General features: G+C 34.5%; 1 protein-coding gene across 4 annotated transcripts; it reads right to left on the bottom strand.

The window, feature by feature from the left end:
- Positions 1-302: 302 nt before the first annotated feature.
- sh3bp2 (SH3-domain binding protein 2) lies at positions 303-21,044 on the bottom strand. Of its 4 annotated transcripts, none has more exons than XM_052567954.1 (13): positions 20,928-21,044; positions 8,201-8,340; positions 7,116-7,218; positions 5,560-5,677; positions 5,393-5,460; positions 5,021-5,103; positions 4,674-4,730; positions 3,913-4,426; positions 2,986-3,097; positions 2,493-2,548; positions 2,100-2,178; positions 1,513-1,572; positions 303-1,274 (listed from the first exon to the last, which is right to left on the bottom strand). In XM_052567954.1, the coding sequence occupies exons 2-13, from the start codon at positions 8,334-8,336 to the stop codon at positions 1,119-1,121; spliced, it is 1,542 nt and encodes a 513-aa protein (XP_052423914.1). In that variant the 5' UTR covers positions 8,337-8,340; positions 20,928-21,044; the 3' UTR covers positions 303-1,118. The 4 variants fall into 4 exon arrangements, with proteins under 4 accessions (XP_052423914.1, XP_052423912.1, XP_052423911.1 ...); XM_052567952.1 differs by lacking the exon at positions 20,928-21,044 and adding an exon at positions 18,807-19,085 and having other exon boundaries at positions 2,986-3,094; XM_052567951.1 differs by lacking the exon at positions 20,928-21,044 and adding an exon at positions 18,807-19,072.
- Between the last annotated feature and the right edge of the window lie 61 nt (positions 21,045-21,105).

Here is a 21,105-nt window from a genome sequence, read left to right as displayed (position 1 = left end):
ACGCTGTTGCATATGAAATCTCTGTAAGTCGACCGTGTCAATTTTAAAATGACTTTTCTTGATGTACAGTGTATATCTAAGAATTAATAAAGGATTACATACATACTGTGGACTTTAAATAGTACAGGAAACATATTGGCTTGGGATCATTAATGATCTAATTTGTAAAATAATCCTTTATGAGCCGTTAATGCATTGCTTAGTTTGGTTTCACATCAATTATTCAACAGGTTAACTTCGTGTGAAGCCATTTAAGAGTTCTGTCTGCATTTTCAAGCATCAGATTAGCCATAAAAACACAGTCAAGTTAGTCTTTTTATTTAATTCTGAAAATATTCAATTCAATTTTAGGATCATTTATACAAATATACCAAATAACCATAGGCTATGTATGGAATACTGATTTGTAGTTGAATCAATTTATTATATATGTAAATAATTTATAAACAGTTTGTTTTATTTTGACTCTGTATTTAGTTTCAAGTGTGTATAATTCACCTCACAACAGTGTACAGTGCTCTAACATAACAATGACATCCAGTTGACTTATATAATATACAATATAATATACATTTTGTACAATAAAATAATACTTACAGTATGAAATGTTGCAATAACATTCAGGCGTCCTTATGTGTGAGTTAAAAACAACCATGAGAATATACATTGGGAGTTATTTTACAGTGAAGAAGCATTGCACAGCATTGTCTGTGGTTCCTGTGTGATATTCGATTGAAATAGATATTTTACTGTACTCCAGATAACCAGTAAAAACAGTGATTAATACCATTGCATGCCAATCCGTCGGTTCCTAGCCAGAAGAAGCTTCAGTATAATAATATATGCAGCACAGTATGTGTACTAAAGTGCACATTTGCTATTTAACACTGTCTGATTCACTGGATCTTTGTCATTTTAATAGAACTCATCCCTTCTGAACACTGGACTTAAGTGAACACAGTTCCTTGGTTCACTGGATTAACGATGCATTGATATTCACAGTATATCACACTAGTGAGGGCATCAGTCGACTGGGTGCTCAGGTGTGATGGGAGGTGTTCTCCAGAAGGTGGCGCTGTCAGCGGGTGGGTGTTTCAGCACGGGACAGGGGGCCGATGTCACCTGGGTGGGTCGTAGCCGAACGGGAGATTTAAGCAGAGGGAGTAGTTGGGCATTGAGTGGTTATTGCTGGGCAGTGGGTTGATGTGATAGTTTTCTACCAGGGCAGATAAAGTGGGGAACGTCCGATCTGCCTCCAGATACACCCGCTGGTCCTGGAAATGTAGAAAAGAGAGCATAAAAAAGATTGAGTTTGATCTGGAATGACCACTGAAGGTACTACTGTAGCATTTTCTCAACATTCGGTAGCATTAACAGTGCAGGACAAAGTGTGTGCCGAATTAAAAATACTACTGGTTAGAGTTTTGTACAAATCCTCTAGTAAGAACAAATCTTGCCTTTGGTAAAACATCTGTAGTGTAGATTTGGTGTCCATGCAAAATAGCTACTAACCTCCTCAAAGAGCCTATAATTTCTGGCTTTGTTTATACCCGAGTCCCAAACAACCAGCACCTGTGTCAAACAAGAAAAATACACAGTTACTTTTGCAAAAACAAACAAACAAACAAACAAAAAAAACCCAGAAAGATATTCTATACAGAATGTCATTTATCTTTCAGTTAAAAAAAAAAGTTTAATATATCTAAAATTACATGTCATTTTTTGAATATATATTTTCATATAATGAAATTTCAGATGCAACAACCTTTTTTATTAGCCAGCTTTAATCAGGCTTTTATCAGGCTTATGAACATATCAATTGACATTTTTGACAATAAAGCATTCAATAACTAATAACCTTTTCTTTGCCTTCAAAGTGAAATTACTGAACCTTAACATGGGAGCTCAGTTAAAAAAAATGCTCTTTGAAAATATAAATTAACAGAATAAATAAATAAATAAATTATATATATATATATATATATATATATATATATGCATTAAAAAAAAGTAACCAATAATTTTTTTTAATAAATACAAGTTTTGTAGCCAATCCATATTTATTAACCCTATATATGCATGCTGGATGTGAGCTGTACCTGTGATGTTTTTCCTGTTCCTGATTTGCGGATGCAGTACAGACCGTTCGGTGGGTAGGTGTATGTGTCCCTAAATAATCTGTAATCATTAAATTAAGACAATTAACAATGTAATGGACTAGATGATCGGATCAAAAACAGTGCAATTTCAACTACATTCCACTAGAGGCCAGCAAAATACAGCAAAATACAGCTATCACGCTCATACACTGTACATGCCTTCAAATAATAATATCATGGATAAAAAACGAAAAGGTTTGGATTGACTGTTCTAAAGGATTCGGTTTCTTTATTGCAAAACAGTGCACGAAACCGTTGATTGCTATGAGTAACTAAACATTACAGAATAAAAGTAATTAACAGAAACATTTGTTTTTGGCTTTTTCATTTTACCTTTCGACATTACTGGTTTCCATTGTGTCCACAAATACAGAGTTAGGCAAATTGATCTGATGAGAAAAAACATGTGACGAAAAGGCATTATTATTGCTTTATGACTAAACAAGGTCAAACGTTGGGTGACAATATGGTTTTAAAAAAATATCTTGGTAAATGTTGCAACAGCAAGACAACACAGTTTTATGAAATGATCCTCCAAAATCTATTTTGATTCAAAATGTCACTGAGGAAGTGACTCATGTTTTCTGCTTTGGCAGACAGAGGAAAGTTAATAAAGAGGGCGAACATCTCTTCGTAAAACGCTAAAAGATCTAAAAACTAAACTAAAAATAAAATTAAATAAAAGTTAAATAAAGCTTTTTAAAATAAAAAAGTACAAATATATCTTTATTAAAACGAAATTGAATTTGTTTCCACAATATCAGTGTTAAATGGGCGTTTTCCTGAGTTCAGCTCAAGTGTTATCAGCAAGGTGAGGTGAACTTACATTTTCATAGTCCTCGTCATCTGAGCTCTCTTTAATTTTGCCCTGCACTCGGCTTTTTAAGGGCTTTTCTTCGATAGAAGAACGAAAGCTCTGTCCGTCCGGTGACGCTCTTCTAAGAAAAAGGAATTTTGTAAAATTTGTATAAATAATCTTCAGAGATTCAACCAACATCCAAACAAGCTAAAAATCATTTGGATGAACTTTAATCAGTTAATTAATGAATGTAAACAAACAAATATATCAATAAACAGATGAATTAATACTTTTAATTATTATTATTATTATTTAAAAATAGTCACGTGGTATGACCGACATGCAAAACATGCAGGTGAAAAAGAAAGAAAGAAAAAAAAACATATAAAGTAAAAATCGATGATTTGATGATAAAGAAGACCTCTCATGACATTAATATGACAAGGCAAGGTTAGTTCAGGTTTTAAAATGCGAAGAATGTATTTCCAATTATAAATACAACAATAATAATAATAATAACTATGAAAAAAAACTTTTTTCTTTACTTATTGTAAAAATACTTGTTGCCCTTGAAACATAAATCACTGTTATAATAATGATCAAGATGTGTACACTCACATGTATTCAAGGTGTATAACAGTTTTTTTTGTTGTTGTTTTAAAAAAAAATATTTTAATGTTCTATACAAACACAAGCCCTGTATATTATAAGACTCTGTAAAATAAGTAGTTTTATTCTAATCTTTGAAGTTTTTTGCGTCCCTCTCAAATGTGAGGTTTAACTCTCTCACACATCTGCGTAAAAAGTCATTCTAGTTAAAGAACGCAGGTGTTATTCTTTTCCTATAACAGGACTGAGCATGAGCGTATTTAATACATGTGCAGCAATAACAGTGTCTGTGGTGCAACCCCAAACCAGACACAGGTGACATTAACGAGAATGAAAGACTCTTACTGGAACAAGGGTCTGCTGGGTTTGGGTTTGGATGGTATCGGAGGTTTGGGTATCTGGCCGAGCACCTTGTTGCTGACGGAGCTGGACAGGTGAGGCGAGACGGGCCGCGGGCCAGGGGTGGGCTTCACCCCCAGGTGTGCCTTCGACGAGTTCAGCATCACTCTCTGCAGGTTCTCAACGATGGGTAAAGTAGCCGAGGTAGAGTTGACGAGAGAGGCATTCGGCTTCTTTTCACAAGCAGGCAGTGTGGAGAAGGGGCCTGACATGGGCTTCATGCTGTTTGGAGGGGGTAAAGGAGGCATGGGGCCAGGGGGGTGTCTGTTTGACAGGTGTACCCCTGGTTTCTCTAGGTGCGGGGCGTACGGCAGCGGCGGAGGAGGACCTTTGGCTGTACAGGACGGCTTTTTGAACGGAGGGGGAAGCAGAGGCGGTGGGCCTTTTGTGGGGCGGTGTTCTCTCGGCTGAACAGGAACTGGGGGTGGAGGATACGGAGGAGGAGGAACCGTGGGTCGACCTGAAAAAAACACATCAAACTGTTCTTCCACCGTCTGGGGACCGTCTAAGACAAATATTCTCAGTCAATCTGAAGACAGCTACTGAAATGTGCCAAACTCTAACAATAACCCATTCAGAAAAGAGGTGCAAAACTATCACTGGGTTCAAAATGATCAGCTTTTAGGTGCTAATATGAACATTTAGGGGAAAATAAAGTACAAATATGTATCTTTTAGAAAGATATGACAGAATAATCAGACATCTACCTGCAGACCCAGGTGATATATCCTCTCCATCGCTGTCTTCATCTTGAGTCATATAATCTAAACCAAAACACAGAAATTCAGTCATGCACAATTTTTTTACCTTTTTTTTTTTGTAATTTATTGATTTACAAAGTCAAATATTTAGTAATTTTTTTTTACTTTTTAATTTTAGTATGATTTATTAAATTATTTAATAATAATAATAAGTGCATTAACTATGTTTAACATAGCATTGACTAATTTATTTAAGAAAAAAGACTCTATTGTAAAGTTGTTAAATATATAAAACATTTTTATAATAAATGAATATATTTCACAGTAATATCTTCATGTCTGTGGCTGTGTACCTGCTTCAGGATCTTCTTCAACAGGACTGATTTCCAGAGGCTCCTCTAACTGTCCATACAGGCTCTCAGAATCTAAATCATCACTATTAAAACACAAGACATTTGGGAGAAAGCAGAATTACATTAACAAGCAGTGATTAAAAAAAGAGGAACAGGTTACAGCTGTAGAGAAAAAAGTCCCAAAAGTCCCAAAAATTTGAAGCTAAAATGTGAAGGTAAAAACCATGTTGTGTAAGAATGATATAAATATAATTCATGCATCATGTTTGGTTTAAAAAGCACAAAGTAGCCTAAATGTGGTATAAGTGCAACGTGACCTCACATCTGACATCAGCCACCGAGCAATTCAATGACGCTTCAGTTCAACTTTACCTTGGAAGAGGCAAATCTCGTTTATCATTGTAATAGCTGATTTCTTTTCTTAAGTGCCGCATCCATTTCTGTCAGACATAAAAATACACACATTTGTTTCAATTAAACAGAAAAAAACCCAAAAGTTCATAGATGTGCAATGCTGTCTGTCAGGCCCATGATCTCACCCTTCTCTCATCCTCACTCGCCGCTGAGAAATACCACGTACGGTGTTTCTTACTGAAGTGGACGATCTTAAAAGGAAAAACATTGCTAGATGTTGTTTCCTCTGCTGCCCGTAAGACTCTGCCAAGCAAGAAAAACAGAGGTCTTTAAAAAGATTAAGTTTACATTGAATTTAAATCTCTACTATTCAAAAGTTAAGGGTCTTTATATATATGTGTGTGTATATATATATATATATACTTCAGTGCACACTACTGTATTATTTATTTATTTATATATTTAGATTATATTCAGCAAGGATACATTAAGTTGATCAAAAGAAGTGCTGTCCAATGATTAATCGCGATTAATTGCATCCAAAATAAAAGTTTTTGTTTATGTTATGTATGTGTGTACTGTGTTTATTTATTATTTATATATACAAAATACAGTATATTTAAATATAATACAAACAGTATATATATATTCTGAAAATATTTATATGTATTTATTATGTATACATTTATTTAATATACAAATGTAACATATTTTTCTTAATATGTACATGCATGTGTTTGTATTTATAAATAGCCTATGCATAATAAATAGACACAGTACACACGTATATTATGTTAACAAAAACTTTTTTTTTGATGCAATTAATTGCAATTAATAGTTTTACTGCACTAACAAGTAATTTATAATGTTTCAAAAGAGTTATATTTTTCTGATAAATGCTGTTTATTGAACTTTTTATTCCTCAAAAAATCCTGAAAAGTGTATAACAGTTTCCACCAAAATATGAAGAATATGAATGATTTCTGAAGATCATGTGACACTGAAGACTGGCAAAAATATATGTCATTTTCATATAGAAAACAGTTTATCTTAATTTTAATAATAATTCAAAATATTGCGTATTTTAATAATGAATAATAATAATTCAAAAACGTCAAAAACTAATTGTACCATCCTCAAACTTCATGTGATACTTAGTGCTTTTCAAGGCTTTCAATTACTATTGTTTTTTGGTATTAATAATTTATATCTACAGTTGATTGGAACCAATCCTAAATGTTTTAAAATGTGTTGTAAACTACAGCTTTCCTGCATCCTCAGTATCAAATACATGGCTTAAGCGTCTGGATATATCTTGCTCATCCGTGGACACTCCCTGTGCTCTGCTGTATTAATTTAGAGGGCTATTTTTACCCAACCACACCAGGAAAAAAATAAAAAAAATCATGCACAATAATTACATGTTCACCATATGCTGAGGAAGAACTACAGCACAAATCAAACCACTTTAACTTCATGGAAAGTATGACTTTATACAGAACATGGGACATTTACATGTACAGGAAACACGTATGATGACCAGTTCGCTGCAGAATTGAAACTCTAGAACTTAAAAAAGGTCGCGTGAAGAACACGCAGCTGTGGACAGGATGTGGCCTGCGATTGTGCCGAGATGGCCACTGGTAACTTAACATAGAAATTGCTAAATTGAGTACAGCCACTGAAATATGAACAAATGCAGTTGAGACCTATGGAAATAAATAACGCACTAATAACCAACCTGTTGTAGCCATTGAGTGAAAACGCTCCTTGAGGTGCGGCAGAAGTACTGCTCTTGAAGTAGTAGATGCAGCCTTTGTGGATTATGATGAAGCGAAGAGGCCCTGTGAAATTGACAGAAACTCAATATATGTCCACAATACTTTCAGCACATAAATGAAAGCAAAATTATTTGTAGCACTTCAGTGTTCATTTCTTATAGTAGCATTAGGTCACACTTCACTTCAAGGTTCAGTTTGTTAATGCATTAGGTTTTATGAACAATAAGAACTTTGCATTATTTACTGATCTACATTTAATATTAATGTATACGACCTGAACTGTTTAAGCATTTAAAAAAAAAATTAACATTAACTTTACAACACTTGAATAAAAACTGTAACAAATATATTGCTTATCGATAGTTAATTAATTAACCAACGACAACTACAACCTTGTTATAAAATGTTACCAAAGTGTTTTTTTCTATTGCTAATTTATGACACCTAATGTATTATCTAATGCTAACAAACTGTAACTTATATTGTTACAAAATATTCCAGTTTATGAAACAGCATTTGCTTCCTATTTAACTTTTGGAGCAAACAGCATTAACTGACTGAATATCTGTAATATTTTAGAAAACTTAACCTTAACCTACAATTATGCTTAACAACTATTTATTCCTTTAAAGAGACAGTTCACCCCTAAATTAAATCTTAGTTATTTTTTTCACTCACCATCATGCTGTTACATACCTGCATGAATTTATATATTGTTCACAGTACACAAACAAGAATTATCTACAGAATGTTTCTGTTTTAAGTATTGTTTGCACTTACAGTGAAAGCCAATGGGGTCCAACTAACACTAAACCCCATTAACTCTTTAACGTACAACATTTTTTCAGATATCATTTTTATGCTCCACAGAAGGAAGTCATAAAGGTTCAGAATGAAAGAGAAGGTGAATAAATGAAGACAGAATTTACATTTTTTGGGTGAACTATCCCTTTAATGAGAGAATAATTCCCTGTAACTAATGTTAATGTATGTTTGATGTTTTGTCTGCTGACAGATCAATTCTAATGGGCCGTGCTAAACTCACATTTCATCAGGCTGAACTGGCTGCCCCCTTTCTTGTGCAGATATCCAGATGTGGAGACCCCTCCCGGCATGGTGAGCAGATTCTGAGCTCCGATAGCCCTCATGGGAATGGGCCAGGAGACCGGCGTAGTAGCCATGTTTCTGTGAACAACAATAAAGGTTTATTTTTGATTGGCAATGTTAGCTAGCCTCAAACTCGACGATTACCCCAGAACACTCTAGAAACCACTTGGCAACCACCACCAGGACACAAGCCTAAAGCCAAATCACAGCTCTGCTGATCAGATTACATCACTGAATTATTGGTATAAACCACTATTCAACACTCTTAAAAAAGAAGTTTCCAAAAGAGTGATGCCATAGATTAGAAGAACCATTCTTGGTTCCCCAAAGAACCTTTCAGTCAATGGTATTTAGCATGAAGAACCTTTAAAAAATTCTAATTCAAAGTTCTTTCCACTAAAGAACCTCAATAGTTCTTCACGGAACCGTATATGCCAATAAACAACCTTTAGTTTTGAAAATATAACTTTCAAAATCAAATATTAAAGGGATAGTTCACCTCAAAATTCTGTCACTAATTACTCATCCTCATGTCGTTCCAAACTCGTAAGACCTTCGTTCATCTTCATAACACAAATTAAGATTTTTTTTTGATGAAATCCGGGAGCTCTCTGACCCTCCATAGACAGCAAGGATCCTTACACGATCAAGGCACAGAAACGTAGCAAGGACATCATTAAAATAATCAATGTGACATCAGGGGTTCAACCGTAATTTTACGAAGCTACGAGAATACTTTTTGTGCACAAAGAAAACAATAAAAAAATAATTTATTCAACACTTCTTCTCCTGAGTTACCGTCTTCTGGTATTTTGGAGAGTACCCCAGAACGTTATCAACGTAATCAGTGCTGTTTATGTTCAGCATGCGCATGCTGTCTACTGAACGGAAACAACATGTAACATTTAAACATTAAATTGATTACATTATGTCCGAAAGACGGTAACTCGGGGAGAAGAATTGCTGAATAAATTGTAATTAATGTTTTCTTTGAACACAAAAAGCATTCTCGTAGCTTTGTAAAATTATGGTTGAACCCCTGATGTCACATTGATTATTTTACCGATTTCCTTGTTTTGTTTCTGTGCGTTGATTGTGGTAGTACCCTTGCTGTCTATGGAGGGTCAGAGAGCTCTCAGATTTCATCAAAAATATATTAATTTGTGTTCTGAAGATGAAAAAATGTCTTACAGGTTTGGAACAACATGAGGATGAGTAATTAATTAAATAAGTTTCATTTTTGGGTGAACTATCCCTTTAATGAACTTTACTTTTTAAGTTTGTAGACCTGTTATTAACATCACTTTGTACTGTTGGGCATCTCTACTGAAAGGTAGGCCTACATTACAGAGGATTGTTTATTTAATCTTTCATTAGGAAGTGCTGTTGAGCCAATACAATCTTCCAGTTCAATGGTAAATATACAACTAAAGAAGGTCGGGGTACAATGGTGGCAGACAGAAGAGCACTTCTGATGTACTGATGTAATAAACCAGAACAATGTCCCTCTTTAAGTGACGTACAGTATGTGTTTTATAATTTCTGGCTTCATCATCCTGAAGTCAATTAGTTTTTTGAAAGTGTTTTTACACAAATGCCTGAAATATTCCCACTTTCTTCTACAACATAAATTTAGTAAGTTTTACCCCCTTGTGAATATTTTTAAGCTTTTAGTCATCATGGAAAAGGTTGCTACAAGTGTCTAAATGTCACTAAGGATGTTGTCAGGACATAAAATGCCATCAAGCAGAACAGATGAACACATTCACTCACTCATCGCTTTCACATCCTCATTGTGTTTTAAATCAGCCCCTTAAAGCTATTCTAACTCTAACTTTGGTGGAAAATATTTTTTATATAGAAAGTGATGGTTACACTGAAATCATGCAACCAGTAAATCTACATTTAGCTTTTTACTTTTGCGATTGGATATAGGCTTCAACATTGTTGAGTTCAGGTGTGAATACTGCCATGATGAACAAAAAAAAAAAAAAAAAAAAAAAATCTTATTTATAAGTGGATCGTTCCGGTCCTTGATTCTGATTGGGTGAGCCGCGTTCAAAGCTGTTGTAAATTACTCTTTAAACATACACCTTTGTTTACTTCTGTGTGTTGCTCGGCAACCACTTTGATGGAACCACAACTGTTTCTGAGGAACTAGATTGTTTGGTGGAAGAATACTGTTTTTATTAAAGGTGCTATGTGGAGGTTTTTACTTAAAAAAATCTTTAAGATAGAGTTTTCATTTGTACATGTATGAGCCAACCATGATGTAAAAAAAAAAGAATGACACCTCGACTGTCCACCACGGTTGCCTCTATCCGCCTGTAGGCTCAATTGTGTGTGGAGGAGTCGGGCTCGAATTGGCGCGAAAATTCACAAAATGTGACGTCATGCGCGTTCTCGTCTACTTGGGCTTACAACCGTACGGCACGCCAGCCATTATAGTAAGCAGCTGCAATAGTGTTTTCAAATTGACTCTGCGGATGGAAAGAATCGACCAGCCTCCAGCACAATTCAGACACCCACGGACACTCCTCTAAGTAAAAAAAAAAAAAAAAAGAGCGTTCTCCTCTGCGCACTGAGAACGAGCATGAGACTGGCTGCAGTTCCTCTAATGGCCAATGGTGTCAGTAAAGGTTAGAAATTTCAGAACCTACGCAATGCTCCTTTAATATTGTTTCATTTTATTTGCTCTGTTTTATTCTGTGAAACCTTACTACGTAAATGGAATAACCGTTTCATAAAAGCAATAAGCAAAATTTTAAAAAATACGATTTTTTTGTTGTTGTTGAGGGAATCAGGGTCATGATGCCTTCCTTTAGCTTTTTAAAAAACTATATAATCACTGGAGCAATCAAGAGCTAACGTTGAAAATACCACACCATTTCCATAAGTCTGGATATACTGATGTAAATAATATTATATGAACCAAAAAAAAGAAAAAAAAAAGAAAAAAAAAAGAAAAAAAGAAATGGTCCTAAACTGGTTCCTTGGGGGCCTCAGCAAACCTCCAAGGTGTTGTAAAGATTAATTAGAATAGTTTTAAATAAAATAAAATAAACATTAAAATAAATGAAAACAATTCAAACACAAGATATTTCCTATTTTAATTCACTTAATAACAGTTTCTTTGAAAAACCATGGTTGGAAGTTGCCTGATTTAAAAAGTGTTTAAAATTATTTTTATTGACCTGGTCATGCAATGTCATTAAATCATATAACGCCATGTAAAATCCTTCTCCTTAATCCAAAAAAATCGTGAACAACAGGAAAAGTCAAGAGGACCTGATGTCATGGGGCCTTGGAGTCAAAAAGTTTGAGAACCACTGTGCAAAACTAAAAGATAAATAAAAACCTTTGACAACTAAACAGACAATGAAAGAACCAGACATATCAAATCGTCAACCAAACCAATTAAAATACAAAACGAAGAGAGCAAACCCAGACGATCACAAACATTGAAAAACCACAACAGACATACAAAAGCATTAACAATCACAGGAACCAAAACTAAATTCCTGCTTCACATCCTCAATTTCAGTGTAGCATTTTAGCAATATCAAGCGAGTTCCCAGGAATTTGACAATGTGAGAGTATTTTGTGATCACGAACTCCACATAATTCTACATCACTTAAACACGCCAACTTCAAACAAACTTCAAACCACAAACCCAAGTGTCCCATGATCCCACACGCTTACCTGCTGCTGACACATCTTCTGATGCTCTGCACTGCTTTACTCTCTCTCAACATACTGCCAGAGACCAGAGACCATCAAGAGTTTGAGGACATGCTCGTCTCACCACAGAATTCACAGCTATCTCCAAACCCCCAGCAAAAACCTTGAATCTGACCAGGACAAAGAAAGGACAGGAAACCCTACATTTCCTTTGGAAAGTTTGAGCCCCTCCTGGGCTGTGGAGCGCACAGTGGAATTTGCTATTGCTTATTCGTAACACTGGAGGTCTGAGAGCCAGTCAGCAGATACAGACGGGATCGGAGGAAAGTCCATCTAACACTGGGTGGAGTGGGGAGATGTGAATCCCATGGGACAATCGTGACCTAAATGAGAAGTGTAATGGTAGAGTGCATCTCATCATGACATTATAGTTCCCTACCAAAGAATTATGGTCCAGAAGCGTGCTTGTGGCAAAGGGATGCTATTTTTAGGACTTAAGTAGAAGTTTAGTTTGGCACTGTAAGCAAAATGATCTTGACCTTCTTACAGACTTCACTTCAAGGAAATTAAAAGACCAGCAACTGTATTTTAATACCATCGTAGCTTGTATTTTAATACCATTGTAGCTTGTTTCTGGCAGCGGCATGCCTTCTAATAGAAGTTCTTCTTTCTCTTGAGGTTTTGGTGTTGATGTAATGAAGTTAAAGAGAGTCTGCACAAGAACTCTACCAGCAGACTGATCTCTGTTGCTCAATGTTTCCCACAATGATTGACATCAGGTGTCATTTAACACAAGATAAGAGGCATGTGTGTTTTGATAGCACCTTTGCAACGGAGTATAATAGTGTTTCTTTTCTTCGAAGACTTTTTGAAATCTTAGAAGTCATTACTGTTACTATCGTCTTCAAGTTAAAAGAGAAAAACAAACTTTTTTTTCAATCATTTTCAACAAAATGTAAATGTAAGCCTTCTAAAAATCTGCCACACACAACACATGCTCCTTAAACACCTTAACCACTATTAATAATAATAATAATAATAATAATAATAATAATAATAATAATAATAATAATAGTCATAATAGTGCAGTGCCTCTAAAAATGTAATGTGGTGTAAAGCTTTTTCACAAACATTACAAATTATTAAGCAAATAAAGGTTTCAAATATTTATAATATCTATAGTGTTTCAGTGCTTTTTGAACCTCAGCAATTTAAGACATTCCTTTGAGACATGCTCCATGCAATAGAAAATGAAGTTTGAATTACACTAGTCAATATTTGAAGTGGATCACAACCTTTCAAAGTTGTCCTAAAACCGAACCAAAATGCGTTCTTGTATTAGGACAACTTTGATTAACTTTTTTGATGCACTAGATATTATAACATGTAAATGAGTTTGTGTTTAAATCTTTTCTCAATAATTTAACCACTACATTATATTTACTATTTTGTTTATATTACACATGTCCCTGTGGTAATCCCCCCCCCCCCAAAAAACCCTTTTTGGTAACACTTTATTTTGTGTCCTTGATTAATTATGGATAATTACATGCAAGTACCCTTAGCCAATCCCTAATCATAACACTAACCATATAATAAATACATGTAGTTCATTAATATTACTCATTTCTTAAATATGTAATTACATTGTAACAAGGACACCTTAAAATAAAGTATAACCCACTTTTTTTTTACCGTGTCCTTTTTACCTGTTGCATTTAATTATTATAGTATTTATGCAAGTTTACATTCAACTTTGCTCAATCCAAACCCTATGGTACGAACATATTTTTAATTCATATTACTATCATTACTTACTTATATAATATACATTGCAATAAGGACACCTTAAAATAAAGTGTAACAAAAAACTAGTCAAGTATTCGAGTATTACGACCCAGGAGCGCCCTTCTACTGCAAACAAACACACGGGTTACTCTAAGCTATGAAATATTAATCTTAAATCTCCAGAAGAACATAAACACAGACGGTAATCAGACACAGGATAGTCATGCTCTATAGAAACTGTAACAAAAAACAGGGTGGGGTGGGGGAGATTTTAGCCCCATTCAAACTACTTCCTGATCCTGCTGTTAAACGTAACTTTGTGTGTTGATATGCATGAAGTGCAAAGAGGTCAAACACAGTTTACGTTTCATGTTTAAAATGTGAGGAATTTCAAAGGGTACAATTTAGAATTAAATGGATCATGAAAAGTGGGCTTAATGTAACATGAATGGAGACACACCGCTTTCAGAGGGGGAGCTACAGTAATGTAATAATTTAAAGTCATTTCGCCATTTTTCTCGTGTGTATGTGTGTGTGGAATAACATGCATATACAATCAGAACTGTGTGAAATGAAGAAGTACACATGGAAAAATTCATACGGTTGTCTTGGAGGAATTCCCGAATGCACACACAACCACAATGTTCACTCTAACGCTCCCCTTCTTGAAAGTACAAGAGTTCAAATCAGCCAGTCCACAAGAAGAACGGAACTGAAACATATTTGGCTGTTTTCCTCACCCTCATTATTACGATGACAATGTAAAGTTCTTGTAGAAATGTAAGAAATTGAAAAAGTTCTTTCAGAGGCAGTGCAAGTTACAATTTGATTAACGATTAGCCTATAAGTAAAAGTCTCTTTCTTTTGAATAGCACTATTATTCACAATAAGACCAGGAATCTGCGAAGTGAATAGTATAAATTTCCACTATATAAAAGCAAATGACATATTGTACGTCAGTGGTGTGTCAGACTTTCCACACAAGACTGTTTACTGCTTGAGACATTTAAACTATGTTTCCATCCACAATGACCAGAACTCGACCCGCTCTTAAGGTGTGGGCGAGTTTAATATACTGATATACAAATGTTTTGTTTGGTCAAATAACATTGGAGAGGCGTCTGTCACACTGTTCTGATTTACTAGGCAAAGTGCATGAGCTGAGACTACTACACCAAATCACCCAGTATTCAATAACACTGTAAATGCCTAGCTTTTTATCTTCTATGCGACATCCAAAGATGAATGCTGATAGTCACTTTAAGTGTACTATTTGTTTAGTCTTTAGTCAGTGTGTAATTCCCCTGTAAAAGGTTTTAAATGTTATTAGCACAGCTGAGTGTCACACTACAACACCTGTTAAAACTAGTCCACTTGTTATTTTAAGGCATATGTGGGAAAAGAGTGATTCTGGGGATGAATAATTAGGATTTGTTAGGTTAGTGGTGTGAAATATTAGCAGTAGGCTACAGTAAGTACACTTATATATGTCGGCAGGCCCGTAGCCAGCTATGACGTCACTGAGGTCCGGACCTCGGTACATTTTTCAAGTTCGAAAATAAAATGTGTTCTCTGATTGACTCATTTGCTGCTAAACTCCTCATACAGTATGAATGTCTGCATGTATAATTCTGAGACTGCGTATTGAGACGCTGCCCCAGATCCAGCTATTATACGCGTTTTTGACTAGTTCTTCCACTTAATTTGACACTTTAGAAAGTTAATAAAGTTAATAACTTTAATAAAGTTAATAAATGTAACTTTATGTTATCTCATTTCCAAAATTTTTGAAATAATTTTTGTTTATTTTATTTATTTATAGGTTTTTGTTTATTTTAATTAGCAATATCTGGCAACATTGCTTCGCCGGCATTAGTCTGGCAGTTATCAAAAAAAGTGCAAATAGCTATATATTCTATTTATACTATGTTAAAATAGCAGGATTTCTGCTATTTATACTACTTATTGCAAATCATTGCAATTATCTGCACCTATACTGCATTATAAAACAGTAGGCAATAATAACCTATTGAGTGTACATTTTTATTTTAATTCAAATTAATAAATGGATGCCACCTTATTGGGACAATAAAGCCCTCCCTACACCTACCCTTACCCTACCCAATACTTTATTTTCAACTTTTTGATTATTTACTTCATTTTCATTGAAAATAAATGCTTTTCTGATGTTATTTGAAATTTGAAAAGGGAGAAAAAAGTTCGACAAAAGGCGGAATCGAACCCGGAGCGATCACGGCAAAATAATCATTTGTAAATACACGATTTACCTTCTGCGTCACTAAAGGTAACGTTTATCAGGTGGGGTTAGTGTAAATAGACACTCCGATCAAAAAAAGTCCACGGACACAAGATATGACATTCGGTAAGGAAAACAAAAAATGATATTACCTGTCAGAAACGTAGAGTATGTTTTAAAAATGAGCATCCCTCCAAAAACATCTACATTTCTGTCTCTTTTCAAGGGTTAGTGTATATAATTAGTTGTATTTATAGGGGTTATTATTACCTCACTAATTTACAAATCCTGGCTACAGCCATGTGTGTCGGTACATTCCTCTATATCTGGTACTTGTCCACTAATTGTTAACTAAACAGTCTCTTCCTAAATGTCTAATGTTTGTGGTCACCTTAGTGAAATGTAATGGGTCTATTGTTAATATTATAGAGATGTATAAGGCACAGTGCACATAATAATGTAGAAACAATTTTCATTCAGATATTGCTAGTAAATTTTACAATTACAGAGAAATGGCAAGTAATAGTATTTTCTCGTAAAACATACTCCAATAATGGATTATATATATAGTACAGACCAAAAGTTTGGAAACATTACTATTTTTAATGTTTTTGAAAGAAGTTTCTTCTGCTCCACAAACCTGCACTTATTTGATCAAAAATACAGAAAAAAATGTAATATTGTGATATATTATTATAACTTAAAATAATAGTTTTCTATTTGAATATACTTGTTATGCTGCTTATACTACTATAGTGTCACATGTAACATCCAGTCGATCACATGATCATTTAGAAATCATTCTAATATTCTGATTTATTATGAGTGTTGGAAACAGTTCTGCTTTCTAATATATTGGATGAATAAAAGGTTAAAAAGAACTGCATTTATTCAAAATAATAAAACAAATTCTAATAATATATATTCTAAAAATATATTTTCTTTACTATCACTTTTTATCAATTTAACACATCTTTGCTGAATAAAAGTATTGATTTTATTAAAAAAAAGAAAGAAAATTACTGACCAGTAGTGTATATTGTTATTACAAAATATTTATATTTTAAAAACATAGCTTTTTTTTATTTTATTTTTATTTTTTTATTCATGAAAGTATCCTTAAAAAGTATCACATGTTCTGAAAAAATATTAATCAGCAGAACTGTTTCCAACTTTGTTAATGAATCATCATATTAGAATGATTTCTAAAGGATCATGTGATAATGATCCTAAAAATTCAGCTTTGCATCACAGAAATAAATGATAATTTAAAGTATAATAAATGTAAAAACAATTATTTTAAATTGTAATAATATATCACAATATTACAGTTTATTTTTTATTTTTGATCAAATAAACGCAGTCAAAAACATTAAAAATAGTAATGTTTCCAAACTTTTGGTCTGTACTGTGTATATATATAATTTTTTTCTTCTTTTTATCCTGTGCACAGAAGTCGCTTTCTCTGAATCTGTTGCGACATCCATGCGGGGAAATTTTTCACCCTCGAAATTCCTGATCGTGTGAATTTCTGTTAAAATAGAATTTCATCATTTCATCGAACAACATTAAATGTGACCTCACCTTAAACAGACAATTCTTTGGAAAAATAAAAGGTACAGAGAGGACAGACTTTACTCTGCTACAAAGACATGTTTAGACAAAATTAATTAATATGCTTAAACCCATTATATACTAATATAAAAGCATATATTCTGGTAACAATGTGGAATAGGGAGCACATACCCACTATTAACTCTGTAAAGAGTTTTCCCTCAGTTAACCCCTAATTTGCTACTTATAAATATTAAGTAAGGTAGTTGTTGTAGTGTTTATGTATAAGGTAGGGTTAAAGGATCTAGAATATGGTCATGCAGAATAACACATTAATATAGCACCTTATAAGTACAAATAAACCGCCAATATGCTATAATATTCATGCAAATCCGCAACTAATAGTGAACAGTGATCGCTTTATTAGAAACAAATTTTCTCTATTTACACAAGACTGTTTTTAATGAGGGCGCGGTTTTCTTATGTTAATGCATTTCGCAAGAAAGAGGTAAGAAAGAGTCTGTGGGCAGTAGTTGCCGTTATTATTTTTGTTCTGCATCTACATCCTTCCTGCATTTCCTGCCTCCTAATATGTGCACATCACTAAAACGGAAGAGAGGCTTTAAAATTAAACAGGAGATGAGATACACATGAAACACAGCCTCCATCAATGGCACATGATGTTCGTCTCAAACATCTGCCCACACGGGTTAGCTATAACAACATCGTCTCACAGTCAGTTGGATACGCCCCCATATGGATGCATGTACATCCAGACTGAAAAGGTCATGTAAACACATTTTACAAGAGGTAGGAGTTTAGCGGTAAAGGTGTAGTGTAAAGTACATTTTGCGGCCTTGGGTATGACAGGGGTTTTCCCTGTAAAGAAACAGTATGAATGAAAAAACACAAGGACACTTTCTTTAAATTCAATCCACATGTTACATTTTATCTGGAGTCAAACTACAGATTGTATGTGGCCAATACTAATAAGCACTACTGTATTTTGTGGGCACCGAGTGAGTGGGCTTCAGTCCATCAATACAAACTACCCACGTTTTTACCTTACTTCTTAAAATCGATAAGAAATCTCAATCACATTTACTTTTTGGTCCAGCACAACACTAGTCAACAAACTGCAGTAATCCTCAAACTTGTGGGATTTACTAACTAAAGTCAAAAGCAAATAACCAATACCATCATTAATGGAGTCGTAGACTATCAGACCCGAAAAGCAGAAAGGAAAAGAACCCGCATACTTACTTGTTATAGAAATCTTGGATGCACATCTTCGCATGCGACTGTTGTAAGTGACCAAAGGAGCGCTTTTTTTTCACTGAGAGAGCCATTGGTACTGGCTGGTGTTTGTCACCATGTTCTCTGGATGATGCGTGGCATACGATCGGAAGTTGATTTGAGTTTGTTGAGGATTCAGGCACGACTGATAGAGCGGAGGCGAGCGGAGACGGCCTGTGATCTCAGGCTCACGTACAGTGCAAGTCATTTCCTCTTAGGGCCCACATTGGCGCAGTCTTTTTGTGTGTCACAAAGTCACTTCCTTTTGGTGGCTGTATGGACAGACTGATTGGCCAAAGTTCTCAGGAGTTGAATTCACTGGCAGGGACTTTCCACGTCTTTTAGCATGTAACTACGAAGTCGTGGCGGCTGGTCTGACTAGCTTGCAACAGCGTTTGTTGACTCTTAGAAATATATCATAGCCTGTAGGCTTCTATGTACAAGTACATCCGTGTAACCCAAGGCTACCAGAGTCTGGAAACTGAAGTGTGCTGTCTGAAACTTCATGGTTGAGTGCAAACAAACAGTCATCCGTTAGTGGTTAGTATCACTTGCTCATTTTAAGGTTGGAGATTTGAACAACAAAGCCTAATCTTAACTACAAAATTTTGACATGCAAGTCCTCTGAAACGGTTTTGGCTACATGAATAGTAACACAAATGTGTACTATTACTTTTCTAAGTAATACGATTTACAATTGTCACAGAAATGAGCAACAAAATCCCAAATTCTCTAGCCAAAATTTGACCAATTAAAAAGCACCTAACTACCAAGAATAACCTTTGTTTTATAAGTAAACACTTTTGAATTTTGAAAGCCAGCAGTCATATATGTTCAGTTTCCTAAAGATGTGGTAAATACAGGTGTCCCCACAGGTAAACAAAGCCTTTTCTTACTTCCTTTTTATTAACACGGTTGTCTGTGTTATTTAGAGCAAACTACATAAAAGCGTCATGCTTTTAGGTAGTTTGCTCTAAATAACACAGACACACAGCTGACCAAATTTGTAATACAATCTTAAGCAAACATTTTTGCATCAAACTTTACAGAGACTTTCAATTAAAATTCAGTTATCTACTCTATTCAGATTTACGTTTATAGTGCATCGTCTATATATTTTCACAATACACATTCACTTCAAAGATGATTTACTGAAAATCATGATGTTAATGTTTGTAATGTTGTCACTTTTTATGACTTATTATATATATAGTATATATTGCGAGTATGTCCTGTGTTACATAAAAATCTGGGCCAAAATATAGTTACCTTTTGTTTCAAAATAAAAACGAAGCAGTTCAGATTGTGTCGAGAACCGTAATCATGAAAAAAATACCAAGTTTAATCTTTCAAATAGTATATATTTTCACAATACACATTCATTTCAAAGATTATTTACTGAAAATCATGATGTTAATGTTTGTAATATCGTCACTTTTTTTATGACTTCTTATATATATATATATATAGTATATATTGCGAGAATATCCTGCATTAAATAAAAATCTGGGCCAAAATATAATTACATTTTGTGACAAAATAAAAAACGAAGCAGTTGAGATTGTGTTGAGAACCGTAATCATGAACATAAAATACCAAGTTTAATCTTTCAATTAGAAACACAATGAATTAACCGAACAACATCTCCACTTTAACTCCACTTGATGCTGTTTATCTACATATGAGACACCAAACACCATCCAATTTGATCTTCAACTTATACGTACTTCAAAACCACCCAAGTATGACAGAATTTAACGAACTGCAGTAGTTTGCCAAAGCAATAGCAGCCTTACTATGACGATACCTCCAGATTTGGTTTCATTTAGGAAAGGAAAGTGTACCTTCTACAACATCCTCTAAAAATAAAAATGAGCAGAAATCCCCTGAAAGAGGATGCAATTTAAACAAGTTCCTTCTCTTTTTCATCAGCATGGTGGGATGCATTCGAGTTACATCGCCTCTACAGATCCCCATGATCTACCCCAGTATTTTTAGCCAAAAGCAAATTCTGTAAAGCAACAATTAACAGAATACCAGGCGTCATCATGTAGATGTATTTGTTTCAAAAGGAATAAAAGAACTTACCCATTGAGATGATCTAATGGAGATTAGCTTGTGCGCTTAATGTTAGTGGTTAATAGTGAGCACAAGTCCACTTCCTCTCTTCTGCACTTGAATATGCTATTTATGGTCCTCCCATTTACAACTCTGCATTTGTTCTGTTGCTCATCAAGAGCTGGTTTCAATCAGCCATGCAAACCCA

Source organism: Carassius gibelio, chromosome B10, assembly GCF_023724105.1.
Source record: "Carassius gibelio isolate Cgi1373 ecotype wild population from Czech Republic chromosome B10, carGib1.2-hapl.c, whole genome shotgun sequence".
Classification (NCBI taxonomy): domain Eukaryota; kingdom Metazoa; phylum Chordata; class Actinopteri; order Cypriniformes; family Cyprinidae; genus Carassius; species Carassius gibelio.
The sequence above is the reverse complement of the archived record's forward strand: the minus strand, read 5'-3'. Positions and strand labels throughout refer to the sequence as shown.